At 42.6% G+C, this 15,986-nt stretch overlaps 1 protein-coding gene across 7 annotated transcripts in view; it reads left to right on the forward strand.

The window, feature by feature from the left end:
* Positions 1 to 15,986, forward strand: part of SYT14 (synaptotagmin 14) — a 135,730-nt gene that overhangs the window by 14,691 nt on the left and 105,053 nt on the right. For 3 of the 7 annotated variants that reach the window (XM_020794607.3, XM_078382926.1, XM_078382927.1), the window contains exon 3: positions 3,877 to 3,959. The exons of the other annotated variants lie outside the window; for them this stretch is intronic. In XM_020794607.3, coding sequence (XP_020650266.2) covers positions 3,926 to 3,959 — 34 coding nt within the window. In that variant the 5' untranslated portion in view covers positions 3,877 to 3,925. The remainder of the gene's footprint in view (positions 1 to 3,876; positions 3,960 to 15,986) is intronic. 7 annotated transcript variants of the gene reach the window in all.

The following is a 15,986-nucleotide window of genomic DNA, read 5'->3' on the forward strand; positions in this document are numbered from 1 at the left end:
CCATTTGGCAAGACCTCCGCTTCCAGAGCAGTCTTCTTACCTTTGGTGTAAGAATATTGTGTGTGAACCTGTTGATTAGCTATATATCTCCTTGGTCTTGGCATGAGATAAAGCCAATGAGCAGATAAAATTGATCCTGTCCAGGGTGAGAGTGATGAGGAGGCCCTCCTTGGTCATGACTTCCATAAAGTCAAGACTCCCGGAATTGCTAGAACTAGATTTTATTAATGTAAGGGGAAAGGGTACAAGAAAAGATTGGACACTGGCAGCATCACATTTTTTTCAGATTGCTTGAGTGAGGGTGGGATGAGTTGGCTCCACGGTTGCCTTGCCAAGTCCAGTCTTTGCCTGAGTTTGAGTTCTAGTCACTGGGTTCAGACTGATCACAGTCTGTAAGTGATGCCAGGTCTTCGGAACAGCCCCAGGCAGTCTACCTCCTACAGCTGACTGCCCATTGATTTTGGGATCTCCCACATTTGCTGTCTTGGGCAAGGAGGCGGGCTGAGCTCAGGGTGTCTTTTTGGCGTTTTCTTCTCCAGTGTTTCTTTGGGTTGGGATAGGGCCTGTGTGCCCTGCTGGTCAGTCTCCATGGCGTTGAAGAGGACATAGAAATTGACAATGGACTAAAGATCAGCGTCTCCTGTAACATCCTTGTCCTTTAGCCACCCACACCTGGACCCAGAGTCCTATCCAGGTATTCAGGCCATCACCACATATTTTTCCCCAAGGCACAAAACACTGGGTTCAGTTCCCCCTTGGCCTTTTTACACTTCCTCCTCCTCCTCTTTTATACTGGGGCTCTCACCCTTTGGGCCCACCCCCTGTCTCCTCTCACCCAGGTGTGGCTTGTCTTCTCTGGTTTCTCTTTCCCACCTGGAGCCTCCATCACTGACTCTGCACCTTCCTGGTAGTCACCAGCTGGAATCTATGTTGGGCCTGCCAGGGGGTGCAGGACAAGGGTAGATGGCCTGCCAGGGACTCCTGAAGTGTCCCTTTCATAAGAACTTTAATAAAGTTAGAAGTTATACAGTTATAAAACCCTAGTTCTCTGTATTGGTGCTAAATGTAAAAAAACATACAGCATATATGTTACGATTACTATTTTAGAGACCTATAGGAAGTTTACTGCTGCATTATATATTTATATAATGGCTTATATTCTACTTTTTCTATATATATATACACACACACACACACACACACACATATATATACACATATGTTTACAATGTTTAAAACCAATTATAAAATATATTAACATTTCATAAAAATAACATGACAATAAACACATGCACTGGATATTAAAGTGCCTACTGGGGAAAACAATTTCCTGCTAGAATATTTTTTTAAGCTATCAAGTGGAACATAGCAAGAGAGGTACCATCCCACCTTCAGTGGACAAAGAATCTATAATTTGAATGTGACCACTGAGGAGGTCCTTTCTGTTACCCCACCGGACAAGCCACTTTTGTAGTCAGAAGAAACTAATATTGATTGATTGATTGATTGATTGATTGATTGATTTTTTGATTTGATTTGATTTGATTTGACTTGATTTATATCCCGCCCTTCTGGTCCGCTCAACCACTCTGAGCGGCTTCCAATAAAAAAGTATACAATAAACCATAAAGATTTTACAGACAGACTGTGACACATGCAGTAATAAAACAAATAATAAATGAAAGGAAAAAGAAATTAAATATTGACAGGAGGGAAGGCCTGAAAGTACAACCATGTTTTTAGTTGGCTCTTAAAAGTGCCCAGCGTAGGGGCTGCACTTATCGCCAGAGGAAGGTTATTCCAGAGGCGAGGAGCCACCGCCGAGAAGGCCCGATTTCGTGTCCTTTCCTTCCAGGCCTCCCTTGGTGTTAGGCTCCTCAGCCTCACCTCCTGGCTCGTGCGGGTGATCCGGGTAGATCTAGGTGGGAGCAGGCGTTCCACCAAGTATCGAGGACCTAAACCGTTTAGAGCCTTATATGTAGGGCCTTATATGGGAGATAAAGAAATTAAGTGAAAGAGTAACATTGTTAGAATCCCATGTAGGAGGAAAATATAGAAATGAAATTTAAGAGGGCCAGGTCAGAATTGTGACAGAGACAAGAACAGGACAAATAAGGACAGATGTCTTTGTAAATTGCACCCCTAAAATATCAATGTAAACCCCTACATTAATATCTGATGGTTATATGAAGAAAGCACAATCAAAGATTATTGTGATCTGTTGTCTTGATTTAAACATCTGAAAGTGATTTGAAGATACTTCTATGCATGCATCATATGATCCCTGTCAGTCTTCCCAGTGTAACTGAATATGGTCTTGTTCTGATGTACACAGCAGGCCATAGTCAGGATTCTTGCAGGCCAAAGACTTAAGTTTTGCATGAAAGAGGTGAGAGGGGTATATATTGTAGTATGTAGCTATGAGATGTGAGAATTAAGAATATATAGCATCTTGATAATAATGAATGCTGTGTTCATGTAATGGTCTGCTGCTGAATAATGTGGCCGTAGAACAAAATCTTGAAGGATGCCCTATAACTGTTGCCCATTAATTCTGATTCAGTCTGATATTACAGAGAAGACGTTGAACAGCAGTCGATGTTCAATCATGTCAGATGCAGCTGTAAGGCCCAGTATAATCAGAATGTCTTCACATGGCAATGCGTTCCTCATAGGTGTCCTTGATCACAAAGCAATTGTAGATCTATTATGTTCTTATGAAGACTAAAGCCATGGAACTAAGAATCCAGGGTAGGAGATAAGTGCACCTGGCATAAGGCTGGAACGCACACACCTCTTAAGGGCTAAGAAAGAGTGCAGGTCCATCTTTTCCATATTTTCATGATTATGTGCTAGAGTTGTATAGGTATCTATATACATTAATTGTTTTGCATACAGTTGTGAGATTATTGTGCACATGTATCATATATAATAACATAGCCATAACATAATGGAAACTAGGGATGAATCTGTTATTTGAAATGAGGCTGCTGTGATATGCAAGCACTCATGTTCATCCTAAAACAGACCCATGTTAAGAGAGAAATGGTTCCACCCTCAAATAGGCCCTTCTTTAAACTGGAGATAATACCCCTTGTACTTCCTGTCACTCTACCTTTCCCAAGCCAAAACATTGACCTTGGGAAATGAAAAGTATAGGAGTCATTCAGAAAATTTTACATTAACAGAAAAACATCTACTATTTCCAAAAGGTATTATTTAGGTCACATTCATATAAGCACTTACATAGGAATAGCTTCCATGCAGTCAGTGGGTTTCACTTCTAAATAGAAATGTATTACAAATTTGAACTGCTTGCCTGTAGTCCTGCATGTCTTCACATGGGAATAAGTTCCACGGAGTAGCAAGACCTATTTCTGAGTAAACATGGTTAAGATTGTGCTGTAAATTAAGGCTGTGAAGCTGCAATCTTGTACCCATATTCCTGGGAATAAGTCCATCTGAACTCACTAGATTGTAATAGATATTTTTAAGATTACATTCTAATTTTCATGTTTTGTATGTAGCTAATGTTAGCCATCTTCTTTAAGATAGTAATACCTTTTGCTTTAGTTTAATTGAGCTACCATTAACCATTCCTAAGTCACCACTATATCATGTACCTATGCAACACGTATTTCATCACTGACAGATTGTAATCCAAATGGGATGAAGTGTGTCCTCTCACTTATACCATAGATAATTACGTATGCATTATGTATATATGCAGTCTTTCTTACGTTTCTGTGAAATGTCAGTTGCTTCATGGAATCAGTCTTCATTTAACACAATGTTTTTATGTACTTTTTTGTTGAAATGTAGATTTTGAAGCAAAGAAAAATAATTCAGTTTCTTTCCCCTCCCCTTTTCATCTAGCTTGTAGAACTTCTGCTGGTTATAGTTAGAGCACATGGGAATGTGAAGGATGGTAGAGAACATGACAAGCACCTTTGACATAGGTAACATTTCTGGGGGGAAAGACAATGTAAACAATGTGCACATTTAAACTTATGGTTCGGGTATACAAAATAAGATTACTAATGTTCTAGTTTTAAGCTAGGGAGAACATATTTCAACTAAAATTAGTACTGTGTAGTACAGTATTAAATATGTTAGACAATGTTTGAACATATGTAACTATAATAAATTAAGATTTTAATGGTGTTATAAATAATTGGGTGGAATCCAATACTGTAAAAGCAGACTTGCATTTGTACAAATGAAACTTCTCTCCTTCCCCAACCACAGGCCTCTGCTCCCTGCAAAGAAAAATTTGAAATCTCTTCAGCTGACATGCTTTGTTCTTTTGGTGAACATACACTTTTTTGTACAGCCCTAAGATATATATGATTTCACCTACCTTCCCACAATGTAATTTTGGATTTAAAAGAATATAGCAGCGGGGAAAAGTTTCATAAAACTGTGGAGGTCTTGAAGGAATATATCAGATATATGTTAGAACTACTAGATAGTTCAGTGATTTAGATATATGATTGCAGAGCCAGAGATTAGCGTTCAGTTCCCACTGTGCCTCCTTGACAGGGACTAGACTTAATAATCTAAAATAATTTACAAAATCTTAATAATATAGGGTTCCAGCTGTGCAGTTCTAAGATGATTATGATAATAGTTATAACATCTTGGCTGGCAAATAACTTTTATGCCTATATTTCTTTGTGGCGTGACTGTGTAAATATTTCTGCTGTTTTCACAAAACATTTAATTGTTGGCATAATCCATCTTGTTTGCATTGATCCAACAACATCTTGATCCATTGTGATTTTTGCTCACAAGACACCTGTATTCTGGATAAACCTACGATGTGGAAGGCAGTCCTCCAAATACCTAAACCATTTAGAACTTTGTATACAGATATTAATGCCCTGACCTGGTCTGGTGCTTCAGCATTAGGCAGTGCAGAGTTTTTATAATGCTCTCTTCTACCTAGTACATAGGCAGTAGTATAGGCAGGCATGACTTCAGCAGGGGATACGCCCTGGAGTATTCTGTACCTGCTGCAGGTTCCAGATTTATCTAAGGGAACCTTCATGTAACCCTCATTATCACATCCTAATTTGGATGTTAGCAGTACACAGATAGCTGCAGCCATGTAATTGTGATCCAGAATAGCTAAAGCAGTTGGACCATTCTTAATTGCCTATAAGTACTTCCTGTTATAAGGGACGTGGTGGTATTGTGGGTTAAATCGTTAAGCTTCTGGGCTGCAAGGTCGTAAGATAAGCAGTTCGAATTCACTCAATGGAGTGAGCTCCCGTCGCTTGTCCCAGCTCTTGCTAACTAACAGTTCGAAAGCATGTAAAAATGTGAGTCGGTAAATAGGTACCACCACGGTGGGGAGGTAACAGTGTTCCATGTCTAGTCACACTACCCACATGACCATGGAAACTATCTACAGACAAACACTGGCTCCACAGCTTGGAAACGGGGATGAGCACCGCCCTCTAAAGTCGGACACAACTGGACAATTTGTCAAGGGGAACCTTTACCTTTACTGACTTCCTGTTACAAAGGCAATTGTGGAATTCTGCACAATATGTTACTGCTCTTTCAGGGGGAGAAGTATTACATTCAAAACAGTCTGCCTAATTCCTGGATCCAGAAACTGCCTATTAACAGAGCTTAAATCTTATCAAGATCTGACTTCAGTTTATTGGTCCTCATCTAGTCCAACATTGCCTTGTGGCAGTGGCTCCCAAACTTTGGTAACCCAGGTGTTCCTTGGCTGAAGTTACCAGAAGCCTTCACCACCATCTGTGCTGGCTGAGACTTCTGGGAGTTGCAGTTCAAGTACAGCTGGGTTACCCAAAGTTGGGAAGCACTGTCTTGTGGCAGTGTCATCTGTATTTTGATGACATTGTGGTGTCAGTTTCTGGATGATCCTAGAATAGAAATGAATTAACTACTGTAGATTAACTAGCATGTTTAAGCGATGTCTTTTTCCTGTAGCATGAGTCCTCATCATACAACAGAAATGTTTGTTTTCAGAAATCATGTAAAATCATGCTGATTTCTCAAAGCTCTAACACTGTGGATATGGGTCTGACATTGTAGGAGTAATCATTTTTTCAGCTCTCTCACAGAGTTTCTAGAAATAGATGCTGCTAGTGCAGCTGATGACTCAAGTACACAAACCTCTCCTGCACTTCACTGGTCATATTGTGCGATTTGACCCTAGATTATGAATGGGGCTAAATGCCATCTATGACATATGAGACTAATACATTAGAAATAACTGGGTATGAAGGATCCTGTTTAATGTAGGCATGCCTATTCCCTAGAATACTGTGATTAGCAGCTGCTGCTAAACATTTGAATATAAAGTATATTCATTGTGTTCTGGCCCTAATTTTTCTTAGACTATTTTAATAAACAGAGATGCCTGAATTCAGTTGGTTATGAGCTATCGCAAACCCGTTGAATGAGTAGGATTTCTGTAATTCTTGACTCACTCATTATTCAGCAGTTGACTTAGTACTTCTACTCTAGGGCAATCACCTGTATTTCAGCTACTAAATATGTGTTAAATGTGATGATCTGTTACTTATAGGTAGCTTATTTAAATTCTTTGAATGCTAAGCAAGATTTGGAAAATGATGTAGACAACTAAATCCCAATACACCAGATGGATTCTAAGCTTACGTTACTTTGCACTAGTATGCTGATTTCTACTGATGTCTAATGAAGGAACCCATTTATTAAAAAAGAACTACGTACTACAATTTTGGACGTAGGATTGATAATCTCACAATAGCCTTGTTACACAGGTTAGCACTGAGTGAGGATGATGGTGTAAGGTAACTTCACCATTTAAAAATCTAATATGCTCCTGATCAAAATGCAGGGAAGTATAGGCATCATCAGTCCAGAATTAAGCACTGTGCAGTGAAATCCCATACATGGCTTGTCAATGGAACCTGTTCCCTATTTACATAAAGGCTTATTGATATTAGTGAAAATAAGGCACATGCCTTTAGATTTTAAGGATGTTTTACAAAATCCACCCAATAGTTGTCCTGTCAACAATGGGAACATATGTGGTACTGTACTGTTTAGCAATAACTGAAATACGGTATATCTTATCTGGAGAAGTGAGTTATAGCCTGTAAAAACCTTAAGCCAAATAAATCTTGTTGATCTTAAAGATGCCAGGAAGACTGCTATTTTTGCTGACAGAGACTAGATTAACAGGGCTGTCTCTATGGAGATTCCTTGGGTGTAAAGTTGTACTGTACAGTACTGTACTTTGTTTTTGGTATTTCTGTTGACCTATAGTGCCATCTAATGGTTAATTCATGAACTGTGTATGAAACCTGTAATGAAGTACAATAGCACCAAAAATTATAGGAATAAGGGTGTTCTTGACATTTATATATTCTAAAGATCTTTTTGTTTGAAAATGGGATTTTCAGAATTAAATAACTGTTTTCCCCTAGTTCAGAAATAGGTCCCCCCAAGCAGAGGTATGGGAATAGAAGTTCTTTAATTTTAAAAATCTCATCCCTATCTGAAATTGCTATCTCATAGGTCATGGGATGCATTAATTTGGTGTGGTTCATAAAATGCCAGGATGTAAGGGTAAGAGGGGAACTTCTCATTTCTCCGTATGTGCTATTATTGCCCCCATCACTATTGCCTGGCAAAATAGGGCCTAAAGGGGAGGGAAAGAATGTATTTTTATAAAGGAAGGACTAAGTGGAATGCAACTTTGGAGATGGGAGAATAGGGTATTATTTTCTGATGCTTGGTTGGTTTAGGAAATTAAAATTACCGTATTTTGCCATGTATAAAATGACACTTTTTTCTTAAATAATTAGACAAAAAATTGAGGGTCGTTTTATACATGGAAGGCAGGCGCTTTTCCCTGCCTTTTACGAAGCCAGTGGGCTTAGCCAGAAGGAAGGGAAGGCTCCCTTCGGGTAAAGCACCCTTTCATGGCTGCTTCAGGATCAAAGGGCTGCAATTGTTCAGCCCTTTCACAGCTGTGTTACCCACTTTCTAAGCCCCACGGGGCTTAGGAAGTGGGTAAAGCAGCCATGAAAGGGCTGCACAATCCCAGCCCTTTAATCCTGAAGCAGCCATGAAAGGACTTCAGGATCAAAGGGCTGCGATCGTGCAGCATTTACCCAAAGGGAGTCTTCCCTTCCCTTTTGTTTAGCCCAGTGTCTTCGCAAAAGGCAAGGAAAAGCGGTGGACAAAGGGAATCCTTTGATCCCTGTGTTTCCCTTCTTTTTGCTAAACTCCATGGCTTAGCAAAAGGAAGGGAAAAGCAGGGATCAAATTTTCTAATTTGGGGTTAGAAAAGGGGGGGTCAACTTATACATTGGGTCACTTATAAATGGAAAATTGTGACTTTTTTTTTTTCAGAAAGAGGGAGAGTTTGGACAAGTTACTTTTTTGAGCCACACTTCCGAGAAAGCCCCAGTCAGCATATTCAATGGCTATGTTGGATGAAGAGTTTTAGGATGTGTAAAGAAGTAACTTTTCCAAGCTATGGTAATATCTGTCAGTCTAGGCAAATGGTGGAACTCAGTTCTGTGTAAAGTGCAATTTATCAGCTTGCCTGTAAAAAATTACATTAGCTCTAGGAGCATGTCCTTTCCCTACCTACTTGGCATTGTTATTGAGTGCTTTTCTGTGATACAATTCTAGTACTAGCTAAGATAACTGTTGTTGTTTAGTCATTAAGTCGTGTCTGACTCTTTGTGACCTCACTGATCAGAGCACGTCAGGCCATCCTGTCTTCCACTGGGTCAAATTCATGTTGGTAGCTTCGATGACACTGTCCAACCATCTCGTCCTCTGTCGTCCTCTTCTCCTCTTGCCTTCACTCTTTCCCAACATCAGGGTCTTTTCCAGGGAGTCTTCTCATGAGATGGCCAAAGTACTGAAGCCTCAGCTTCAGGTTCTGTCCTTCCAGTAGGCACTCAGGGTTGATTTACTTCGGAATGGATAGTGTGACAAACCCAGACCTACTGGGATCTATCACACAGTTACTAAGCTGCCACCAACCATTCCCTATAATAAGTCACACAGACCAGGGATGGATTTTTAAACAACAAAAGAATAAGGTTTATTTTAAATACAAACAGGGTAAATAAAACAATCAGGTGAATAAAATAAAGTAACGTGGCTTATTCTCACACACACAAGCATACAGTTTGGTTCACCTAGAACCTTTAACTTAAAGCACAGACCCTGAACCCATCAGTTCTGGCTAACCAACAGACCCCTGAACCTATCAGGGTGGTACTCTGACACACAGTAGTACCCTGTCAGACACACAGACTCCCACAACAGCTTCTTCTTCCCCAGCTGCTGCTTCGTCCCAACCCAGTGTCTCACAGTCTGTCTCAGCATCTACTCTTCACCACACAGGCATCACATATTTATACAGTACAGCCCCTCCTCCTGATGTCCCGCCTTCCACTCCCCATAGGATGGAACTTTCCCTCCAAACCCATGACAGACAGGTAACATCAGTGCTGTTATGTAACACCTCCCCTCTTTAAAAGTTGTTTTGTAGGGGGAAAGCTAAAAGTGCTTTTCACCCAAAAAACAACCTGCATAAAATACACAACAACATTTATACATACCATATAATACTTACATATACTTACACTCCAAGTTAACCATAGCAAATATGCATTTAAACATTTTACCATATACAGTACATCAATTTACCTTTATTAATACCAACCAAATTCAAAACCAGGTACATTTTAACTTTTTGTTTTCATTATATACATATAGTCCATGTTCTTTCGCCGTCTTCAGTCTTCAGGTCTTCTTGATAAGGCGTCAGCAACACAGTTCACTGACCCTCTGACCACCTTCACTTCAAAGTCATAGTCCTGTAAGTTCAAAGCCCACCTCATAAGTTTGCTATTGTGGGTTTTCATTGTCTTTAACCATTGCAATGGTGAATGGTCAGTACACAGAACAAAATGTCTTCCCCAGATGTAAGGCTTGGCCTTCTGGATCGCGTAGACTATGGCCAAACACTCCTTCTCCACGGTTGCCAAATGTCTCTCACCTTTTTGAAGTTTCCTACTCAGGTAGGACACTGGATGCTGGTCACCATTCTCATCCTCCTGGCACAGAACTGCTCCTACCCCGCTGTTAGACGCATCGGTGTAGATGATAAACTCCCGGTCGAAGTCTGGAGCACGCAGGACAGGATAGTTGATTAACGCCTCCTTCAACCTCTGGAACGCCGCCTCACAGTCGCTGGTCCACGGGATGCGGTCATCAGCCTTCTTCCTCGTCAGATCGGTCAGCGGAGCCGCAATCTCGCTAAACCTCGGGATGAACTTTCTGTAGTAGCCCACCAACCCAAGAAATGATTTGACTTTTCTCTTGGTGGTGGGTCTAGGCCAATCTCGAACAGCTTCTATTTTGGCCTCCAGGGGTTTTATCATTCCTCCCCCTACCATGTGACCTAAGTATTTTATTTCTGGGCTACCCAGCTGCAGTTTGCTCTCTCTGCAGAGCCTAGGCCAAAGCACTTCCTCCCCTGGGTTAAAGCGCCTCTCCCTGCCTTCCTGGTCATCCCAAGCTTTCTTTCTGACCTTTTGAGCTGGCAGGGTCTCTGCTGATAGCTCTAGGTTTCTCCTTAGGTCATTCATCAAGGTGTCTATGTAAGTCACAACGTCTTGTGGGTCACCCTGGGCGATCTGCCCCCAACCTTGCTTGATCAAATCAAGGGGCCCTTTCACCCCTAAGTGTGCAGCAAACATGTCAGAGTGCCCCCTTTGTAAGATCATGGGGCGATACTTTTCAGGTACCACTAGCTGACTTCTGATCCCATCTCCCCCTTTTGAGATATTCCTCAGGGTCTCTCTATATAAAATCCCCTTTTTCTCCAGAAATCTCACTGGGGTTTCAGGTGTTAGCTGGGCGTCAGTCACCTGTTCAAAACACTTTTGGAGAGTGGCGTCTGCCTTCTGCTCCTGTCCAAATCTGCTGTCTGTGGTTAAGGTTTCCACCACAGCTTCTGAACTCCCCTCTGCTTCCGTCTCTGGCTCATCATTACCCCCCTGAACTGTCCCTGTGGTGGCTTGTGAGCGTGTAATCACTAGCACCCGTTTCACATGTTCAGCCAGGTCATTTCCCACGAGCACGGCTGCTGGCAGAGTCGATGAAATCGCTAGCCGCCAAACTCCCCTCCAGCCTTGAAAGTTGACAGGTACCTCTGCTACTGGCAGAGAGATTACCTGGCCCTCAATCCCTGCCACCTTCATGCTCTCATTTGGGATTATAAACTCCCTAGGGATGATATCTGGATGGCACAGGGTTACCTGGGAACAAGTGTCCCGCAGCCCCCTATACTGACGGTCAAGTATTCCTACGTCCACCCCTGCTGTCTCAAACAACTGAGAATCTGTTTTTATCAGCAAGCAGCGCTTCACCTCCATAAGAGGACCATTTTCCTCAGCCTGATCAGCAGAGGTAGCTGTTCCAGACTGAGTAGTCATGGCAACAGGCTCCCTCTGTGACAATGAGCTTTGCTCTTTCTGGACACAGAACACAGCTTTTGGCTTGGTCCCACTAGAATTCTGAGGCACCATTCCTTTTAGCTGCTTCAATTTCTCACACTCTGAGATCAGATGACCCTTTCCCTGACAGAAATAGCATTTTCTAGTGTATTTGGATTCTCTCTCCTCTTGTTTCGGTTTTCCCTCCAAATTCTGAGGGCTTGGTTTCATGCCTGAGGGCTTCCCTTCACCATGGGCCCCTCCCCCTTGCTGGCTTTTCCCTGGTCCCTGAGAGTACTTGCTGTAGGTTTCTTTGGGTTTACCTACAGATTTCCCCTCACCCAAGGGCTTTCTTATTTGGGAGATAAAATCTGCGATCTCTGCGGCTGCTGCCACAGATTTCGGTTTCCTTTCCCTCACCTGGAATTTCAATTCCCCATGCAGAACTGAATAGAACTGTTCCAGGGCTATCAAGTCTTTAAGCTGTTCATAGGTCTCTGTTCCCTCCTGCGACAGCCATTTCTCAAGCAGCCTCACCAATTGGGCCCCCACTTGGGTAAAAGTCTGTTCTGGTTTTTTAGTGAGGGACCTGAATCTTTGTCTCAGCTGCTCTGCATTTATCCCATGTCTTGCAAACACCAGTTTTTTAAACTCTGCAAAATCTTTCATCAATTCCTCAGGCATCTCGGCATAAACCTCAGCCAGGCTACCACTGATTAAAGATCGCATGATGGTCATCTTCTCAGTTTCCCTCACTGAGAAGTCCACAAACGCTCTTTCCACTAAGGAAAAGAACACCTCAGGACAATCTCCCTTGTGGTACACAGGGAATTTCTTCAGGTCAGCCTTAGACAGTTGGCCTCCCTCAGAATCCCTATTATTATTATTGTTCTGGTTCATCAGTTCCAGTTTTCTTAATTCAAACGCCATTCTCTCTCTCTCCATTCTTTCTTCCCTCTCCATTCTCGCTCTCTCTAACCTTTCCTCCATTTCCCTCACCCTCAGTTCATGCTGTTGGGCTAGGAGTATTTTCCTGAGTTCTGGGTCCTGCTCTCCTGTGCTGTCACCCTGCACTGAGCCAAATTCATCCTCAGAACCTTGGTCAATCTGGGGGTCTTTCACTTCACTCATGTCTGCTACTTGGCTTCGAGTCAAGGGCATAACCCCCCTCAGAACAGGCTGCTTTAAAAAGTCAAGCCTCAAAATAAAACGACCACTTTTTTCCTTTTTGCCTCAGAACCAGCTCTCCCTAGGCTGCTGTTCTTCAGCACTAAATTTGTAACAGTATCGAGTCAGAGCCTACCCCCCTCTGCTGGGCCTCTCAGCTGGCAAGCTAGCTCGCTGTTGCTACGCAGTTTTGCCTCAGCGTTTTCCCGCCAAAACTAGGCTGCCTCAGAGCACCTTAATCTAAGTCTCCCCAGTTGGCACGTTCTTCCACTAGTGCACCTCCCCGTGAGGTACACCTAGAAGATTACCTACGCGCCTCAGACTGTCCCTGACTAGACCCCCCTTGCTCTGGGCACACTTGCCAAGGCTTTGCTGGACCGCTGGACAACTGGACCAGTCGTATCCCACACGCTGGACACCAATCAATGTGACAAACCCAGACCTACTGGTATCTATCACACAGTTACTAAGCTGCCACCAACCATTCCCTATAATAAGTCACACAGACCAGGGATGGATTTTTAAACAACAAAAGAATAAGGTTTATTTTAAATACAAACAGGGTAAATAAAACAATCAGGTGAATAAAATAAAGTAACGTGGCTTATTCTCACACACACAAGCATACAGTTTGGTTCACCTAGAACCTTTAACTTAAAGCACAGACCCTGAACCCATCAGTTCTGGCTAACCAACAGACCCCTGAACCTATCAGGGTGGTACTCTGACCCACAGTAGTACCCTGTCAGACACACAGACTCCCACAACAGCTTCTTCTTCCCCAGCTGCTGCTTCGTCCCAACCCAGTGTCTCACAGTCTGTCTCAGCATCTACTCTTCACCACACAGGCATCACATATTTATACAGTACAGCCCCTCCTCCTGATGTCCCGCCTTCCACTCCCCATAGGATGGAACTTTCCCTCCAAACCCATGACAGACAGGTAACATCAGTGCTGTTATGTAACAGATAGGTTTGTTCTCCTTACAGTCCAGGGGACTCTCAAGAGTCTCCTCCAGCACCACAGTTCAAAAGCATTGATTCTTCAGCGGCCCGCCTTCTTTATGATCAAGCTCTCACTTCTGTACATCACTAGTGGAAAAACTATAGCTTTGACTATGCGAACCTTTGTCGGTAAGGTGATGTCTGCTGCTTCTTCCTGGCCTCTGTGAATCCTTACAAATGGGTTTTACTGTGCCCGTGCAGGACTTCTTGAAATATTCTAGACCTTAAAAAGACGTGATTAGTAGGACATTGCCTCGTGGTGCGTATACTCTGTCCATCCGTTACCTCAGTTCCTTTTAGCCGCCGCTGAAATCGGACTTCTTGACTTTGAGCTAGTGATTATATTTCTATTAACGGTATATTGATTCTTGGACTGCCTTTACGATTACTCTTTTGAATTACAGACTGAATCAAGTTTTTTCTTTGCAGAAGTTTCCCTGTGAGTTATTTTCATTTGTCTTTCTCTTTTCTCCCCTTCCATTCCCGCCCTTTTTATGGCCTCCTCAGGGCCTTTCAAGCATTGCACGACGTGTGCCAGTAAAATACATTTCACCAATGGCCACTATTGTTGCTTGTATTGTTTGGGCGATTGTCATCAAATGCAAAATTGCCCGTTTGTGTAAAAAATTAACAAAACCAGCCTTGAAACTCTGGTTACAATGACTGAGATCGCATTTTTGGGTAAGGTCTTTGGCACCCTCAAGTCTGCCTGCTAGCCCACCTGTGGAACTTACTCCAGTTCCTCAGGCTCGCTCTGAGTCCTCCATGGCTCTCTTGTCCCCATCACTGAAGTCCTCCACCAAGCCAAAATCAACTACGATGTCTACATCGACTTCAATGTCGAACTCTTCCTCAGAGAGTTCCCCAGAGACCCAATCTGGCTCTAAGAAAAAGATAAGAATAAAACTAAGCAAAAGAAATCCAAACGAGCTTCCAAACCCCATCAGCTTTGTGAGCCTCCAGTAGTGCATGTCTCCCTCCAGTAGTGCATGGGTGCATGTCACCCATTTTGGAGGAATCTTCATCCAGAGATGTCCCAGTTTAAGGCTCACTTTCTGAGGCTAGAGAAGCTAACCTTCCAGCTTGAGCCCAACCTTCGGTCTCACTACCGAGCATTTCATCAAGTCATGGCCATCCAGAGGCTGATGTCACATCCAGACTGGCCTCTAAACACACTACCAAAAAAGAGCATTGGGATCATGCTCCGTCTTGCCATAGGGTTGTTCAGCATGAAACCATCCCTTCGAGGCGACACTTTGAAATTTCAGCAGTCCCAAAATCATGCCAGTCTGTTTCTGAATTCCAATCCCGTTCTGACCATCAGGTCCCTCAACCAACCCATCAGGTTTCAAGATCATCACCGTTCTCCTCCTCCAAGTCTATCTATCTCCAGTGCCTCTTTGGCACTGACAGTTTCCAATCAAGTTTCTTCCTTTTTATCAGTCAGAGAATCACCATCTAATTTGCCAACTCCAGATTCTGATGCCCTCGTCCCCGTCTGAAGATTTCACCTCCTATGCTCAACTCATCCTATGCATGGCTAAATCACTTGAATTGGACACTGAACAACCATCCCCTCGCAAATACAATCTTGGTTTTGAGGATATTAATTAGGAAAAATCGTCCCCATTAAGTCTGGCTTTCATCCCTTCTATGTTGGATATGATTAAGGAGTCTTGGGAAAAACCTTCCACTTCTTTGCAAATTTCAAGACGTGTGGAGAATCATTACCGCACTCACGGATCTGATATATTATTTTTGGTCAAACATCCTCCACTTATGTTTGTTGTGGGTTTTTCAGGCTCTTTGGCTGTGTTTTGAAGGTTGTTCTTCCTGACATTTCGCCAGTCTCTGTGGCCAGCATCTTCAGAGGACTGGAATAGGAACTCTGTCCATGCTCTGTTGCTGTTTGTTGGATAGTTGAGTATTTATAGCTGTGGGAACAGCCTTTGTCATTTTCAGGAGATAGGGTGATCAGCGTGTTTTTGTTGTGATAAGGGGGAGAGATTATCTGTTACTGTTAGTGTGTCGTTAGCTGGGCTTTTTTGTGCAATGATCCCTGATCCTTGTGGCTGGGTAGAGTTCGTTGACTGTTTGCAGGCTGTATTTTTCAGTATTAGGAGCCAGGTCTTGTTTAGTTTAAGGCCTTCTTCTTTTTTGTTGAAGTTCTGTTGATGTTTATGGATTTCAATGGCTTCCCTGTGCAGTCTAACATAATGATTGCTGGTGTTGTCCAGTACTTCAGTACTTTGAAATAGAATTTCATGTCATTTGTTTTAGGGCATGTTCAACTACTGCTGATTTTTCCGGTTGTTTTAG

This window comes from Pogona vitticeps, chromosome 1 (genome assembly GCF_051106095.1).
Source record: "Pogona vitticeps strain Pit_001003342236 chromosome 1, PviZW2.1, whole genome shotgun sequence".
Taxonomy (NCBI): domain Eukaryota; kingdom Metazoa; phylum Chordata; class Lepidosauria; order Squamata; family Agamidae; genus Pogona; species Pogona vitticeps.